Raw genomic sequence first — 16,982 nt, 5'->3', positions numbered from 1 at the left:
CACCCGCCAGCCAGCCAGCCAATCACCCGCCAGCCGCTGCAAAGTCACTCCACTCCACTCCACCACACCTCCACCATGGGCAAAAAGGTCAAGGTGACCCAGGGCAATGCCGAAGACGTGCTCAAGGGTACGCCCCCTCCCCCTCCCCCTCCCCCTCACCACCCTCACCCCCCTCCCCCTCACCCCCCTCACCCCCTCCCCCTCACCCCTCCCAACCCCACAGACGCCAAGAAGTTCAACAAGGCATGCAAGAAGGCATTCAATGCGGCAGACTCGGACAAGTCGGGCGTGCTGGACCGCGGCGAGGTGCGCAAGGCAGTCAATGACATCTTTGAGCAGGCGGGCATGCCTGCCCTCTCCAAGGCCCAGTTCAACGAGTATTACGACGACATCGACACCAACAACGACGGTGAGGTCGATCTGCTCGAGTTCCGTGAGCTCGTCCGCCACGCCTTTGAGGCCGGCATCGTTCTCTCGCACGACTCGGACTCGGAGTCGTCGGCGTCGGCCGCTGCTGTGGCCAAGGTCGCAAGCAAGGTCGCAAGCAAGGGCAAGAGCAAGGGCAAGGGCAAGGCGAGCAAGGGCAAGGCGAGCAAGGGCAAGGCCACGGGCAAGGGCAAGGCGAGCAAGGGCAAGGCCAAGGCGGCCAAGGCCAAGGGCAAGGCGGCCAAGGCCAAGGGCAAGGCGAGCAAGGGCAGCACGCCCGAGCACATCCTCAACAACCCGATGAAGCTGAAGAAGGTTTGCGCCAAGGCGTTCAAAAAGTACGACGCGGACAAGTCGGGCCACCTGTCTAAGAAGGAGATCCGCAAGGCGGCCAACGCGGCGTGTGCCCAGCTCGGCCTCGACCCGATGACGCCTGGCGAGTTCAAGGATGTGTGGGAGGGCGTTGACACCGATGCCGACGGGAAGGTCGATCGCGACGAGTTCAAGAGCTTTATGGTCATGATGCTCGAGGCCGGAGCCACCGTCTCGGTCTCGTCCACGTCAAGCTCGAGCTCGACGTCGAGCTCGGCATCGGCCACCAGCTCGAGCTCAGCCTCGGGCACATCAACTGCCAGCGGCTCGTCGGACAGCGGCTCGTCGGCAAGCTCGTCGACGTAAACCGCTAGCTCTTCCTCGGCTCGTACTTGAGCGAGAGCGCATACTGATCGTTCTCGTCGACAAGGGTGTGGCCCAGGATCCAGCTTTGCAGGGCAGATAGCGGCTCGAGTGCATATGGCAGCTGCTGGAACATCTGAATGCCCGAGATGACGACGCCGATGTGCCGCAGCTTGGTAAAGTTGACCAGCTCGTCGGCGCCGACCCGGTCGGCCATGCCGTCTTCGATGAACGTCAGGTCCGACAGGAAGATGCCGAGGTACGGCAGCGCCGGCGGCTCCACAAACCGTAGCAGCTCGCGCATGTTCTTGTAGTTGCCGTCGGTCGAGACAAGCGCGTCGAGCTCGGCATGCGTCGACGTGGCAGACTTGGACAGGGCTGCCCACGTCTTCTTCAGCCGATACACCGGACTCGAGTGCAGGCCCGAAAGCACCTCCATCACTCCGTTAAAGTTGTTGAGCGCTCGGCACGCCTTTGCCACCGCCAGAAAGTGCTTCATCACTGCTGCACGCCGCTTGACGGCAGACCCGCCGAGGGTGATGACCAGCGTCGAGACCCACCTCGAGACATAGTTGAACCGCTTGGCAAGCGCAATGATATGCGGCGCCTCGACCGCAGACTGTGACCACGCCTTGTTGAGGCACTCATACGGCTGAATGGCCCGGTACATCTCCATCTCCATCAGCGTCAGCTGCCGCGCCAGCTCGGTTGGGTCCACATCGAGCACCGTCATGGCCCCGGCACCCAGAGCCCTGGGCACCTTGGGCGCAGGTGCAGATCCTGACGCCACAAACCGCTGGTTGTTGCCACCGCTCCGCAGCCGCGCAAGCTGGCTCACCAGCCGCGCACCGAGTCCCGGGAGCTCCTCACACAGCCGCTCTTCAAACACGTCCAGAGCTGCATTCATCGCCGCTGAGCCCGAGAAATCATACGTAAAGTGCGTCACCATCCAATACTTGACCACAGAGAAGACCCGGAGCCGGACAGGCCGTGCCACCGTTGTCTCAAACGCCGCTGCAAGCTCGTCGTCGTTCGCCAGCGCCATAGGCACCGGACACTTCAACCGCCGCCCGAGCATTTCCAGCAGCTCTTCAGACGTCAGAAACGATCGGTACGTCAACAGCATCGTCCGCACAAACTCCGGGTCTGGATTGCGGTGGTACGTCAGTCGCTCCACCAGCACCTCGGCCGTCCCAGCCCGAATTCGGCCCGACTCGGGCCCGCTCCCCGGACGGATGACCAGCCCACCGTTTGCCGCTTCGAGATGCTGCATGTACCGCTGCACCGTCTCTGCAGGCGTTGCGCCGTGCAGCGCAGGGTCGAGTCTGCTGGCCGCTGCTACGCCGTCGGCGCAGCCGTCATCGTCGTCCACAAACAGGCTCGCCAGCGGGGTCCGGCCCGGCGGCGTTGCCGCAGACTCGATCGACTCAGCCACTCGTCGCGGGCCAACCGTGCTGAGCCGAGACCGGATGGAGATGGGCGACGCTGGTGCGAGCCGGCCGCCTGCATGGCTCTCGCCATCGTCGTCGCCTTCATCGTCCTCGTCATAATCGCTCTCAAACGCAAACGCAGAGTCAATGTCCTCGTCGCCGTACAGCCGGTCGCTTCGCCCGAGCGAGGACGACGCCCGCACAGAGTAGAATGAGAAACGCGGGTGCATGGCCACGCTCTCGGCACCTTGCTCCGCCGATGCCACCGAGCTGGTCCCGGCCGGCGACGACTCGGACGAGAGCGACGAGCCGATCGACGCCGCGACCGCCGACGCCCCGCTCCTGCTGCGGCGGGCTCCTGTTGGCTGGCTTGCTGACGCCGAGACAGTCGCTTGCGGCAGCCCGGTGGCGCTCTCACTCAAGCCAACTGATGGCGCCAGCGACTGCTTGCGCTTCTTTGTCGAAACCGCCTGGCCGATTGGCTCCTTGGCAAGCTCCAGTCCATGCGCATGACTCTCAGTCCCCGCGGCGCTCGCTGACAGCCCGGCGGCAGCCAGCTCAGCATCGGATAATTGCGTCGACGACCGCAGGATGTGGCGCGTGTTGGCCCGCCGCGCCGCTGTCGACACCCGGCGCTCGGTATTGACCGCCACCGGCAGCGGCAGCGCCTCAATCATAATGGTCGCACCGTTGGCCCGCGACCGCGACCGCGCCTCGCGCTCATGTCGCATCATCGACCCGCGCCGCCTCATTCGCAGCGGCGGATGCTCGGCGCCGTCCGGCAGCGCGTCGTCAACGGCCTCGGTCGCCGACGGCGACGAGAGCACAATCTCATCCGACGACGCTGCACGCAGGAGTGGATCGTCCGATCCAGCGCTCAGCGCAGGCGTCCGCAGCCCTTCGCTCGGCCCGGCCGAGCCGTCGGCCGAGCTCGAGCCGGCCGGCGGCCGCTGGCGTCCAGCCGAAGCAGCATGTAGGACACAGAAGACCTGGTCATCACGCACCGTCGCCGTCAGCGGCGTCAGCGCCACCACACACACGTTGCATCGCAGGCATCGTAGATGGCAGTGCCCCAGTCCGTCGACGTGTACCGTTCTGTTGGTGGGAGAGGGAGGGAGGGAGGGAGGGGTTGGAGTGAGGTGGCATAGGTTAACGGAGGGAGGAGGGAGAGGGAAGGCCCAGAGGGCCAAAAGGTGGTGGTCTGCGGCAGGAAGAGGTGGTGTGGGGCAAGACCATACGGAGGCCGGGGTATGGGGGAGGGCGGCGGAGGACTGGTCTCGGCCTAGTGTGTGCGAGTGCGTCTGGTTGGAGAGGTTGGCTTGCGACGTACTCGCCGTCACTCTGGGCCGCCTTGTGGGAGCAGAGTTCGCAGGATGAAGCCATGAAGTTGCACACTCACACTGTGTTGGCACCAGCGGGGAGAGAGAGGGGGGCTTCTGCACTGGGCTTTGCTGTGGACAAGTGGTGCCGTCCAATCCCCTGCCACGTGTCGCTGTCGCGTGTGCAAGGTTGGCAAAGGAAACAGGAAATGGCCGTGAATTGCATGCCGTCGGCCAAGCAATGAACCACAGCCAAGCAGCCAACGAACGAACGAACGAACGAACGAACGAACGATGACAATGAACGATGACAATGAACGAACCAATGAACGAACCAATGAACGAACGAACGAACGAACGAACGAACGAACGAACGAACGATGGCACTGAACGATGACAATGAACGAACCGATGAACGAGCGAACGAACGAACGAACGAGCGAACTAACGAACGAACGATGGCACTGAGCAACTTGACGACCATGCTGCAGGAAGAGGTGGTGTGGGGCAAGACCATACGGAGGCCGGGGTATGGGGGAGGGCGGCGGAGGACTGGTCTCGGCCTAGTGTGTGCGAGTGCGTCTGGTTGGAGAGGTTGGCTTGCGACGTACTCGCCGTCACTCTGGGCCGCCTTGTGGGAGCAGAGTTCGCAGGATGAAGCCATGAAGTTGCACACTCACACTGTGTTGGCACCAGCGGGGAGAGAGAGCACTGGGCTTTGCTGTGGACAAGTGGTGCCGTCCAATCCCCTGCCACGTGTCGCTGTCGCGTGTGCAAGGTTGGCAAAGGAAACAGGAAATGGCCGTGAATTGCATGCCGTCGGCCAAGCAATGAACCACAGCCAAGCAGCCAACGAACGAACGAACGAACGAACGAACGAACGATGACAATGAACGATGACAATGAACGAACCAATGAACGAACCAATGAACGAACGAACGAACGAACGAACGAACGAACGAACGAACGATGGCACTGAACGATGACAATGAACGAACCGATGAACGAGCGAACGAACGAACGAACGAGCGAACTAACGAACGAACGATGGCACTGAACGATGACAATGAACGAACGAACGAACGAACGAACGAACGAACGATGACAACGAACGAACGAACGAACGAACCAATGAACGAGCGAACGAACGAACGAACGAACGAACGAACGAACGAACGATGACACTGAACGATGACAATGAACGAACAAACGAACCAATGGCCATGCATTCCTGCCCTCATTCATTCCTTCGAATTAATTGTTGATAGCTATCCGCGCCTTGCATTGGTCACACCCGTCTCCCGAAAGTTTGAACAAGGAATCTAAAAGTATGTCCCCCCTCCCACCCCATACACACCCCACCCTTCCCCATTGTTGCACTCTCCCTCCCATCTTCACCCCTATCTTGTACCCCATCATGCTACCAAGGCAGGTATGCCCACGGGTGAGCACTTCACCATCACACGCTCCGCATATGTGCCGGTGTAAATCTCGTCGGTCCGGCTGCGAAGCGCGCGCTCGCCGACGTACATTGGGACATCTTGGCCATGTTCGCCTCGCGTGTCGCACTCTTCGCGGCGCCACATGCGGATGCTGCTCATGGCACAGCCGAGTCACGAGCCCCTGCCCCAGACACCGACGAGGCTACACCCCGTACACCCACTCCCCCCTTAGTTGTCCCTCCTGCGCTGCCGTAGGCCCTTCCCCCCCCCCCCCCCCCCCTCCCCTTTTCTAGCCGCCCCGCTTGCTGTTTGGGATCTTTTCGGGAGCCACAAAAGCCGCGAAGCGCGACCGCTTTGGTTTGACCCGGCCGGCACGCGCAGTTTGAAGCGAGAGACAGCCAACTCACTACAGCAACGACACCGGCGCAGGATTAAGCATGGATCCCTTTGGTGACGACATGAGCGAGCGCCAGAAGGCGCGACAGGAGTCGTACAAGGCCGGCATTTCGGCGACGGACGCGCGGCGGCAGCGCGAGAAGACGACGATTTCGATCCGCAAGAAGAAGAAGAACGAGAAGCTCCGCAAGCGGCGGCAGGCAGGGCTTGCCGGCGAGGAGGCTGTTGTTGCCGAGGAGGCTGGGTTCACCACCGACCCCAGCGGCGAGCAGAGGATCGACAAGCTCCCGCTGATGATGCAGCAGATCACGTCGAACGACCCGAAGCTCATGCTCGAGTCGTGCATGCTCTTCCGCAAGCTGCTCTCGATTGAGATGAACCCGCCGATTGACCTTGTCATCGACAACGGCGCGGTCCCGATCTTTGTGCAGTTCCTCGAGGCGTACGACCACCCGCAGCTGCAGTTTGAGGCCGCGTGGGCGCTGACAAACATTGCCTCGGGCCAGTCGTACCAGACCCGGCATGTCATCACCAACCAGGCCGTCCCGCTCCTGGTCAAGCTCCTCTCCAAGGGCAACCCGGACGTGCGCGAGCAGGTGGTGTGGTGCCTGGGCAACATTGCCGGCGACTCGACCCAGTGCCGCGACTACGTGCTCAGCTGCAACGTCATGGAGCCGCTGCTGTACAACCTGACCGCGGCGTCGAAGCTGTCCATGATGCGCAACGCGACTTGGACGCTCTCGAACCTCTGCCGCGGCAAGCCGCAGCCGGACTGGTCGTACGTCTCGCCGGCGCTCCCGACGCTCGCCCGCCTCATCTACTCGAACGACGACGAGGTCCTCACCGACGCTCTCTGGGCGCTCTCGTACCTCTCGGACGGCGCCGACGCCCGCATCCAGCAGGTCATCGACGCTGGCGTCTGCCGTCGCGTTGTCGAGCTCCTCTCGCACCACTCGCCGTCGGTCCAGGTCCCGGCTCTCCGCACCGTCGGCAACATTGTGACCGGCAACGACGTGCAGACTCAGTGCGTTCTCAACTGCGCCGTCCTTCCGTGCCTCCTCTTCCTTCTCGGATCGGCCAAGGAGAACATCAAGAAGGAGGCGTGCTGGACCATCTCCAACATCACCGCAGGCAACAAGCACCAGATCAAGGCCGTCATCGACGCCAACCTCATCGGCCCGCTCATCGACATCCTCAACACCTCAACGTTCTTCAAGACCAAGCGCGAGGCTGCCTGGGCCATCTCCAACCTCACCTCCGGCGGCTCGCCCGAGCACATTCGCTACATCGTCTCGCGCGGCGCCATCCCGCCGCTCTGCGACCTGCTCCTCGTCAACGACCCGGGCATCATCATCGTCGCTCTTGAGGGCCTCGAGAAGATCCTCAAGGTCGGCGAGCTCGACGCGAAGACCTTGGGCTTCAACGAGTACGCGGCCATGGTCGACGAGGCCGGCGGTGTCGAGAAGCTCGACAAGATCCAGTCCCACCAGAACCACGACGTGTACAAGAAGGCCGTCACCATCATCACCCGCTTCTTCTCCGGCGACTCGGACGACGATCTCGACAACGCCCCGCAGGCCACCGACGGCCATTACGCCTTCAACCAGGACATGCCCAGCGTGCCCTCTGACGGCTTTAACCTCTGAGGCGGCCACTTTCTCTCCGTCTACCGCGGCCCGTCACCTGCCGCGCACCCTCTGGTGGTGCGCCTGGCCAGCCACCACCAGTACCCCACCACCAGCACACCACCACATCACCACATCACCACATCACCACATCACCACACCACCACATCGCACCTGCAATCACGCACGCACACTTGCACTTCATCCAACCACAGCACACGCACTGCACGCACTGTACCTGGCAATGAACCGTCACCTCAACAGCCTCGTCCCCCCTCCCCTCCCCTCCTTTCCACTCCTCTCCCCTCTCTGCTTCTCCGCCTGCATTCCATGGCGCAGCAGATGCCACACCGAGGAGCCCAGCGCGGCGGATGGTGGTGGGCGCAGCGAGTGCTTGCACTTGCCATTGGCGCAGCAGTGGTGGCCCAGCTGGCGGTCCTGCCGCTTGGGCACACGCGAGCCTCACCAGGGCGACTCGGCCTGAGCAGCGGCGGGGGTGGGGATGGGCGGTCGAAACGGACAAGGGGCCTGCACCCAACGCGCTGCTTCCTGTGCCACCAGAGGTGAAGGCTCGGTGGGCTGAGCCAGGCGGCGGATGCGAGGCCAGGCAGGCGGTCATCCTCCCGCCACTGGCCTGGCCGCCGTCGGCGCTGGCTTCGTATCCGGGCTCGGGCAACACGTGGTGCCGCGAGATGCTGGAGATGGCGTCTGGAGTGGTGACCTCGTCGATCTACAATGACACAGGGCTCATCAGCGCCGGGATGCACGGCGAGGGAGTGACCATGGCCGACTACGCCCGGACGCTGCTGGTCAAGACCCATCGCGGCGGCATGGGCGACATTGCCGCCGATACCTGGCGCAAGGCCATCATCCTCGTCCGTAATCCGCTCGATGCCATCGTCTCTAAGTTTCATTACTTGACTTCGTTGTCGCATGTCGACGAGGGCTCGCTCGATGCCTGGATCAAGTACAAGGCCCGCCTCCAGCCCGAGGCCTCGCTCTGGGCCGCTTTCTTCCGCTACTGGGCCGCGCCAAACCGTAAGTTCGCGCATCTCGTCTTGGCCGACGCCCCGCTGGTGGTGCGGTACGAGGACATGCGCGCTGATCCCGGCTACTGGCTCAAGACCATGCTCGACTACCTTGGTGTTCCGGTGCCAGATCATCGCATATCCTGCGCGGTAGCGACTTCGGCCCGCGGCCGCCTCAAGCGCTCGCACTCGTGGCTTCCGGTCTTTTCCGAGGCCGAGCGCAAGCAAGTCGAGTCGGCCGCCGCCCCGGCGTTGACCTCGCTCAACTACTGGCCACTGATGCCGACCCATTGCGGGTTTGGCCGCCACGGCGACGGCATGATCCGCCTCCCGCACCCGTACGCCGACATTGAGTTTGCCGCAGTAAGCGGAGCCGCGTATCCGCAGGCAAATCAGCTGTTCTTCCGCCTTGTTCTCGTCTATCCACTCCTTCCTGATGCCACCCTCGACTCGGTTGTGCTCCACACCGCGCTGCTGGCACGGGCGTCGCCGAGCCTCGTCGACGCGCTGGTTCTTATTCCGGCCGGCGCGCCTGCGCACGTGCTCGCAGCGCTCTCCGAGGCCGGCTTTGCCATGCTGTCGCTGGCCAAGCATGCCTCTGCCGACGAAGCCGGGCAGGCATCGGCGGTACTGGGAGCGCTCCACGGCCTGCTGTTCTGCGAGCTCGACGTGGTGGTCTACGATCCGGCCGCGCCGTGGTTCGCCGACTGGCTTGCGGCGCCTTTGCCCGGCTCGCTGGCGAGAAGCCTCGACTTTGGCACGGTCTTGCGCGACGCGCAGCCGGATGCCATTGTGCTCGGTGGAAGCAAGCATGTCTTTGGCACAGGCCCGATGTGGCTCAAGTCGTCGGACCCGACTCGGGCGATGCTCAAGGCTGGCGTCTCTGAAGCGGCGCGCGACGATACCGGACTGACCGGCGCCCGTCACGCGATCAACCGGGTGCTAGAGGCATGGCAGGTGAAGGATTCCTTGTCCGAGCTCGGCACTGCGACAACTCGCGCCATGGTACCGCTGAGAGTGCAGAAGGCGCGGGCATGGGAAATGTGCCGAGACGACGGGCTCGGCGAGGCGCGCTCGCTGGCACGGCGCGAAGAAGACGCCTCGCTCGCTCAGTGGCTGCTTAGCGCAGAGCTGGATGCGATAGCCGAAACGCGGGCGAGCTCGGGCCGCCTCGGGTGCGTGGTGTAGCGAAGCAAGTGTACAGTTTAAGCAGTCAGTGCGTATCGGGCTCGACGACGTCGGGATCCTGGCGGACGACAAAGTCGGTCATGTCCGGCGAGCCCTCGATCATGAGGCCCTTTTCGTTGCAGAGGTGCAAGAGGCAGATAAAGGCAAAGGGCACCGAGGCATCCTGCATGACGCGGCGCGGGAGAGTAGATGGCAGGTCGGCGACAACCGACGAAAAGGTGACGGCCCGCTCGTCGTCCATCCGCGGCGGGAGGGCCGACTTGGACGCCAGCGCCTCACGCGGCTCGTCGACCGTGAGCTGTGCCCAGACGCCACGCTTGAGCGCCTTGACATCGACCTTCTTGGCGACACGCTCGTAGTTGATGTCGATTTTGGCAACGCGGCGCGGATCGTCGAGCAGGTCGACGTCGGCGTCGCCGAGGTCGGTACCCGCGCCGGGGGCGTCCGGAGCGTCACCAAAGAACGCCCATTCGCCGTTGTCATCGTCGTCGTTGTCGGAGCCAAAGCCGCCAAAGCCGCCTCCGCGGCTCGAGAGCGCCGCGGCCATCGAGGTGGGGTGGTGGGCGGCGGCAGCGCCGGGGAGCGAGAGTGCAAACGAGGGGCGGAGCGCAAAGTGGGTGAGCTCGGCAATGTCGTAGTGGATGTCGGGCGGAAGGAGGTGGGCGTCCTTGGACGCCTTGGCGAGAGTAGAAGCCTTGAGGGTGGTCGACTTGGACGAAGTCTTGCCGAGTGTAGCGAGGTCGATGGCGAGGGGCGGCGCGAGCTGGAGGAAGAACTTGGCCTTCTTGGACTTTGCCGAGCCGTCCGACTTGGCGGCGGCGCGGGCGCGGGCCGAGCCCGAGTACTTCCAGTTGGTTGGCCCAGCCCAGGACTTGACGGCGCCTGGGGCAAAGAAGCCGTACTCGGAGGCCACGCTCGACTCCTTGGTCATGCGGAGGACCGAGTCAAGGGCCGAGGCAGCGGCGGCGGTGGCGTGGCCGGCACCAAAGAGCGAGGCGAGCGCATCGGACGAGGAGGTGCCCGCCGACGAGAACGAAGTCATGCCAAGCGAGGCGGCCGAGAGGCCCGAGTCGTGAAGGCGGAACGAGCCAGCGCCCGCATCGTCGTCGTCGTCGTCGTCGTCAAAGTCGGCCTCCTCCCACACGGCCTCCTCGACACCGCTGGTGGTGGCGGCCATGGCGGCGAAAAAGTCGGCACGCGACGCGCTGGTCGCCGAAGTGTCTGCAGCAGCATCTGCTGGCGCGTCTGCAGGCGCATCGGAAGGAGCCGGGCCTACGTTGCGGCCCCACTGGGCGGCGGCAAAGGTGACAAACTCGGGACAAATCTGGAGCGAGGCGTACTCGGGCTCACCGTAGATCTTGCGGGCGTCGGTAAAGTCGATAGGCTCGGGCTCGGGGCGGGTAGCGCCTCCGGCGCCGGCCGACGAGATGGAGATGTGTGAGCCAAAAATGAGCTGGCCGTACTCGGAGAGCGTGAGATGGTTGAGGAGGAGGCCGCGAGCACCGCCCTCGTCAAACTCGGCCGAGGTCTTCTGAAACAGCGGGTCGATGTCAAAGTCGAGGTCGAGGGCATCCGTGTTGAGGTTGGCAATGTTGGCCTCGAGTGTTGCCGAGGCCTTGGCCTTGGCCGCCCTCGCGTCCTTGGTCTTGGTCTTGGCCTTGCGCTTTCCGCCGGGGCTGTACTCGTCGTCGTCATCATCCGACTCAAACTCGTCGTTCTCCTTGTTCTCACCGCCAGCATCGGCATCATCCTCGCCGTTCTCGCCGCCCGGGCCATTTGTGCGCGCAAGGCCGCCGAGGACCTTGTAAGTGTCGATGTGGACAGCGTCGACTCGGGTGGAGTAGATCTTGATGGAGGCGTCGATGGTGCAAGAAGCGCGGGCAAAGTCGGTTTCGTCCTCCTCAACAATGTCGTCGATGTAGTCGATGAGATTAAGACCCCAGGTGTTCTTCTGGTTGATCTTGTTCTCGGCCGACATCTTGAGGCAGTTGGAGTACAGGTCTGTCAGCTGGATGCCCGACAGCAGCGGCGGCGGAAGGATGGACTTTCGCGGCTGACGAAGAGCAATAGACTTGCGCCCGGGAGCAATGGACTTGCGCCCGGGAGCAATAGACTTGCGCCCGCCAATGGTCGGCCCTCCGCGCATCTCCTCGGCCACGGCTGCCCCAGCCTGGGCCAGGCTCTCCTGGGTCAGCTGCGAGGGGAGGGGGTGGGGGAGTGAGTGGGGACAGGGGACAGACATGGAGGGGAAGCGGGGAAGTGGAAGGGTATGGGTACGGTACTTACCACTGTCCGCCTGCGCTTGCGTCTGCGCACCTTCTCCCTCCGGTCGTCGTTGGCGGTGGCACCATGCGAGGGTGAGGCTGTTTGGCGCGAGATCGAAAGGCGCGCCGGAGGCATTCAAAATTTTGGAGTCGAGTGGGCGTTGGTGGAGGGTGGGGGGGGGGGGGGGGGGGGGGGGGAGTTGAGTGGGCGTTGGTGGAGGGTGGGGGGGGGGGGGGGGGGGGGGGAGGACGAGGGGGGACCCGCTCGATGTGAATGTGAACGCGCATGCGAATGCCGATCATCAGCATGATGCTGATCCCGATGTCGATGCCGATGCCAATGCTGAGCTGGCTGGCTGGCCAATCCATGTCCACGTCCGGAAGCAGTGCGATAAAGGGAGGGAAGCGTAGCGGCAAATGCCGTCACCATACAGGACCATGCCGAAGGGGTTTGGTCCAAGGTGGAGAGCCTGTGCATGGTCGCTACCGGCGTAGCCTGCATGGTACGTGACAGAACGCGCGTGATAGGCAATCATGCTGGGGTGCGGTTGCGGTTAGACGCGGCAAGTGCGGCCAGGCGCGACTCGATGAGCGCGTCCTGGAGATCTGGCGAGGCGGACAGGTCGGCGAGGAGGGCGAGGGCGGCACGGGCGAGGCGGGTCCGCTTGTCGGAGCCTGGCGAGGTGTCAAGCGGTGTGCGGAGCGTCGCTGCAGCCGTACGCAGCCGGAGACCAAGATGATTGCGCGAGCGGACGACGCGGGCCCGGTAGTATGACGCCAGGTTGTTGACGAGGACCATTGGGTGGGTGTGCGGCCACGATGCGGCATCGTCAAAGGGTGTTTCGAGCATGGCGGCGAGTTCGGGTCCTGCCCAGGCGGGCAGTGGCTTGGCCAGCATGCGGCGGGTCGAGACGACCAGGCGCGGCGCGCCGGGCTCCGGCGGCGGGCCGCCGGCTGCAAGCTGGGCATCGACTGCCGCGGCGAGATGCGGATGCGCAGCAGCAAGGCCGCGATAAACAGCCAGCGGCGCCCAGGCGTCAGTGGCGGCATACGCAACCTGCGACGGGGTCAGCGGCCACCGGCGCCAGTTGGACATCTGCTCCTTCTTGGAGAGCCGCAGGCGGAGGACCTGTGCCACGGCGTAGCGGAGCTTGAGCGGATACAGGCCAGCGAGGGCCGAAACCTCCAGCAGATCCACAAACGAGGAGCCAAACATGCCAAACTCCGAGTGCAGCGGACCGACGTCGCCGGCTGCACCCTGGCACACCAGCGCCACGTCGTGCGCCTCGATGAGGTCGCGGACCGCGTTGGGCCGCGAGCGATCAGCAAACGCCGCCCGCGCCGCAGGCCGCGCGATCGACAGCACTAGTGCAGCATTGTCCGACGCCAGCTGCAGCACGCAGGTCGGTGCAGACTTGGCCGTCGTCCGGTCCCAGTGGAGCGCGTTCTCAGCGTCCATGCCCAGCAGCAGCGGCTTGCTGGCCCCGGGCGCTGGATCCTCGCGCCGCGGCCACCAGCCGGCCGCCGCCGCCGCCTCGTTGGCCTCGTCCAGACTCGCCGTCACCGTGATCTTGCCCGCAAACTCGGCTGGAGGCAGGGGTTCCACATACTCGGCCGAGATCTTGGCCAGCGGCTTGCCGCGCGGCAGCTGGAGGAAGCCCTCGGCCGCGCCGCCGGCCGCAGCCGCCGAGACGCCTCCGACCCGGAGCGACAGTGCTCGGAGGAGGAGGCTTGCCCGCGGGTGGCGCAGGGAACATAGCATCGTGTGTGTGTGTGTGTGTGTGTGGAGGGTGGAAGGGGGAGGGGGGAGGGTGAAGTGGCGGTCGTGGTGCGTTCATTGGCCAAGCTTGTGCAGGACGCGGGCGGCGTACTTGACGAGGGTGGGATCAGCGGCAGCGGAGGCGGCCTGGACACGCGGGACGAGATGCGGGACCGAGGCGAGCTGTGCACGATACGGCGGATATGAGCAGTAGTTGCCAAGCGAGAAAAGAGCGATGCGGGCGACCGCGGCGCATCGGACGAGCGAGGCGGCGTTGAGGACGGCGACAAGCGCGTCGACGGCGCCGTCGGTGAAGAGCTGCGGGAGGAGGAGGTCCGAGTTGCGGGCGAGGTTGCCAAGGGCGCCGGCGGCGTTGGTCCGGGTCTTCTCGGCCTCGGCCTCGTCGAGAAGGAGCGAGGCGAGCGGAGCAATGGCCGGCCCGAGCTGCGAGTAGATGGAGGCATCGTGGAAGCAGGCGTTGCCGAGGGCAAAGCAGGCAAACTTGCGGGCGCCATCGTGGGTGTCGGAGCAGGCCGCGATGAGGCTCGCCAGCAGCCGCGAGTCAGCGAGAGCCGCGTAGAAGAAGCCCGAGTGCCGGCAGAGGTTGCCGAGCAGGTTGCACGCCTTGGCACGGACCTCGCCGTCGTTGTGGTCGAGGACGTGCGCCAGCGGCTCGCCGACCACGCCCGACTCGAGGATCGGCGGGTAGTACGAGGCCGAGAGCCGCGCCAGCTGCGAGAGGATCAGTAGGACGTCGATAAGGCCCGGCGGCGAGAGCGGGCTCTGGCTGGAAGCCGGCAGGAGTGGGCCGAGAACGGTGGGTGAGAGTCCGCCCGCGTCAACAAACTCGGCGGCGCCACCTGGGAGCGCGAGCACGATGCGCGAGACGAGGCCGAGCGCGGTGTCAACGTGCGACGGCTCGACAAGCGGGAGTGCGGCGACGGCAGCAGGGATGACGCCCTGTGCCACAAGCAGCTCGAGGAGTGCGGGCAGCGTGTCGGGCACACTCTGCTGCAGCGGCAGGTGGATGATGGAAAAAACTTGAAAGGCGAGGAGCGAGACACGCTCACGGCCGCCACCGCACGACAATGGCCACGTCGCGATGTCGCTGAGCAGAGCCGGATCGAGAACTGCGAGCAACGACGGGACGAGCGTGGCAAGGATGTCGCGCGGGGGCGTTTTCGCGTGGAGGCTGGCAGACGTGACCTCGTAGAGCACCCGCATGGTGGCGACGAGTGCCGGCGGGCCAGGACCCGAGGGGCGGCAGCCAACGCGGCGAGCGTGGCGAGCATGTTGGCGTCGACGAAAGCACGGGCCATGGTGGCGCCGCCGACAGAGAGCAGGCGGTAGACAAGGGTGACCCAACCGTCAAACGGCGAGAAGACGGCGGCCTCGGCGCAGCCGACGAGACTCGCGCCGCCACCGGCAACGTCGGCAGGATCGGTCTTTGCCGCTGCAGTGAGCGCGGCCTGTGCTACACCCAGCATGCGCGAGAGGCGAGCCGGCTCGCATAGCGCAGCGGTCATGGCCGGATGCCGCAGCAGAGCAGCCATGAGAGCGGCAGCGGCGTCTGATCCGCGGGCGGCGGCGGGATGGCCGTCGGCCACCAGCGCCAGCAGCGGCGCGAGCGGGATGTGGCCAGTCCACGCCGGAAACATGTTGCCGGGCGGATGGTAGAGAATGAGCGCCACAAGTCGCAGCGCCGCGGGCTCCATGGCGCCCAGCGGACCAAGAAGAAGGTCCGGGATGGACGGGTGAAGGCAAATGGCATCGGAGAGTGCGGGCGCGGCCGAGACAAGGACAAGGAGCAAGCGAGCGAGACTGGACTCGCCACCGTTGCGGCCGGCGGAGCAGAGCGCGGTCAGCGCGGCCTCACCGCCATCGACCACGGCGCTGGCAACGAGAGAGTGGATGGTGTGGCGCGGGCTGGGGCCATCGGCCAGTGACGAGAGTGGGAGAAACGGCGGAAGGCCGGCGGTGAGCTGGGCGAGAGCGGTGAGAGCGGAGAGGCCGGCGGCAGCGGCCGAGTGGTCGGCCATGGCGCCGACGTCCAGGACGAGGGAAGTGAGTGCCTGCGGGAGGCCGTGCATCCGCACAAGCTCGTCAGCGATGCCGAGAGAGGAGAGGTCGGTCCAGCAAAGCTCGGCAAGCGTGCGGGTCAGCGCACCGAGGAGCGCAGGCAGGAGCTCGGGTGGAAGGCGCGACCAGATCTTGACGAGGGCGGCGAGGCCAGCGGCGATGCGGCCAAAGCCAGAGGCAGTGGCGGCGGGGCGAAAGTCTGCCAGAGCGGGCGCGAGCTCGGCGGCGAGGCCCGGCGTCAGCGCCGGCGGATCGGCCGAGAGGGCGCGGACAAGGGCAGTGAGGGCGTCGGCAAGGCTGGGAGCACTCGCTGGGCTTGCATTCGCGAAAAGTGGCAGAACTTCGGCAACAAGACCCGCAACGGTAGGGCGGGCGGCGGCTGTCTGCGAGCGAGCGCGCAGCGGGGCTATAGGCTTTGCGGTCGACGGCTGGCCGTCTGCAGCTGCCGGATCCATCTCGGCGGCCTGAGCGGCAGTGATGGGCGGCGGAACTCGGGCCTGGGTCTGGTAGTAGACGGCAAACTGCGGGCAGGGGATCGAGTCGGGCGCGTTGACGACAAACGGGTGCTCGGCGAGGGCCGGCCACGAGAGACGATCTGCAGGAGCCTTGTTGAGGAGGCCACGAAGAAAGTCCTCAAAGTCAGGCGACATGCCGTCCGGATAGTGGACAGGCTCGTTGACGATGAGTGAGATGAGCGAGTAGATGGATGTGGTGTAGAACGGCGGCTTGCCGACAAACAACTCGTAGAGGATGACGCCGAGCGACCAGAGGTCGACGGTGTGGTTGTACGGCAGCTCTTGGACAAGCTCGGGCGCCATGTACAGCGGAGTGCCCTTGATCGAGGTGAGGACGAGGGTAGAGGCCGACATGGAGCGGGCAAAGCCAAAGTCGCAGAGCTTGATGCGGCCGTCCGAGGTGACGAGGATGTTCTGCGGTTTCATGTCGCGGTGGATGACGCGATGAGCGTGGAGATACTGCAGAGCATCGGTGAGCTGGCGGGCGAGGACCTGGACCTGAACCTCTGGCAGCTTCCCATCGTCCTCCAGAATCTGGAACAGCTCACCCTCGGCGTACTCGGTCACCACGCAGAACTCGGACGAGGTCTCGAACGAATCAAGCATGCCGATGATGCTTGGATGCTCGAGGCCCTTGAGGATGGAGATCTCTTGCCGCAACGCCTCCAGCTCGCTTGCCGACTTGCCAAACTTTGGAATGAACTTGAGCGCCACCGTGACCGCCGAGTATGCCTTGCGGCCCTTGTAGACCTTGCCGAACGAGCCCTCACCGATGAGCTCCACCACGTGATAGTCGGACATGGCCGGGTGCGGGAGGAGGGGAGGGGGGGGGGGGT

General features: G+C 64.9%; 5 protein-coding genes across 5 annotated transcripts; 2 read left to right on the top strand and 3 right to left on the bottom strand.

Annotated features, from left to right (window-relative positions):
* Positions 1-46: 46 nt before the first annotated feature.
* Positions 47-1,297, top strand: AMSG_08066 (uncharacterized protein). The gene is made up of 2 exons (XM_013899843.1): positions 47-127; positions 224-1,297. Exons 1-2 carry the CDS (start codon positions 76-78, stop codon positions 1,102-1,104), a joined length of 933 nt encoding a protein of 310 aa, XP_013755297.1. The 5' UTR covers positions 47-75; the 3' UTR covers positions 1,105-1,297.
* AMSG_08065 (Ras guanine nucleotide exchange factor A) lies at positions 922-3,767 on the bottom strand (the record flags this gene model as incomplete). The annotated part of the gene is made up of 2 exons (XM_013899842.1): positions 922-3,481; positions 3,765-3,767. 2 exons carry the CDS (start codon positions 3,765-3,767, stop codon positions 1,109-1,111), a joined length of 2,376 nt encoding a protein of 791 aa, XP_013755296.1. The 3' UTR covers positions 922-1,108.
* Positions 3,768-5,141: 1,374 nt separating this feature from the next.
* AMSG_12131 (uncharacterized protein) lies at positions 5,142-9,529 on the top strand (the record flags this gene model as incomplete). The annotated part of the gene is made up of 3 exons (XM_013899920.1): positions 5,142-5,178; positions 5,722-7,307; positions 7,838-9,529. The coding sequence occupies exons 2-3, from the start codon at positions 5,730-5,732 to the stop codon at positions 9,527-9,529; spliced, it is 3,270 nt and encodes a 1,089-aa protein (XP_013755374.1). The 5' UTR covers positions 5,142-5,178; positions 5,722-5,729.
* A 10-nt stretch (positions 9,530-9,539) lies between these two features.
* Positions 9,540-13,555, bottom strand: AMSG_12130 (uncharacterized protein; the record flags this gene model as incomplete). The annotated part of the gene is made up of 3 exons (XM_013899919.1): positions 9,540-11,723; positions 12,055-12,136; positions 12,354-13,555. 3 exons carry the CDS (start codon positions 13,553-13,555, stop codon positions 9,555-9,557), a joined length of 3,453 nt encoding a protein of 1,150 aa, XP_013755373.1. The 3' UTR covers positions 9,540-9,554.
* A 72-nt stretch (positions 13,556-13,627) lies between these two features.
* On the bottom strand, positions 13,628-16,947 carry AMSG_08060 (ULK protein kinase; the record flags this gene model as incomplete). Its single annotated transcript, XM_013899841.1, has 2 exons — positions 13,628-14,744; positions 14,786-16,947. 2 exons carry the CDS (start codon positions 16,945-16,947, stop codon positions 13,628-13,630), a joined length of 3,279 nt encoding a protein of 1,092 aa, XP_013755295.1.
* Positions 16,948-16,982: the final 35 nt, after the last annotated feature.

Source organism: Thecamonas trahens (genome assembly GCF_000142905.1).
Source record: "Thecamonas trahens ATCC 50062 unplaced genomic scaffold supercont1.41, whole genome shotgun sequence".
NCBI lineage: Eukaryota > Apusomonadida > Apusomonadidae > Thecamonas > Thecamonas trahens.
This window is presented reverse-complemented; position numbering and strand designations above follow the sequence as displayed.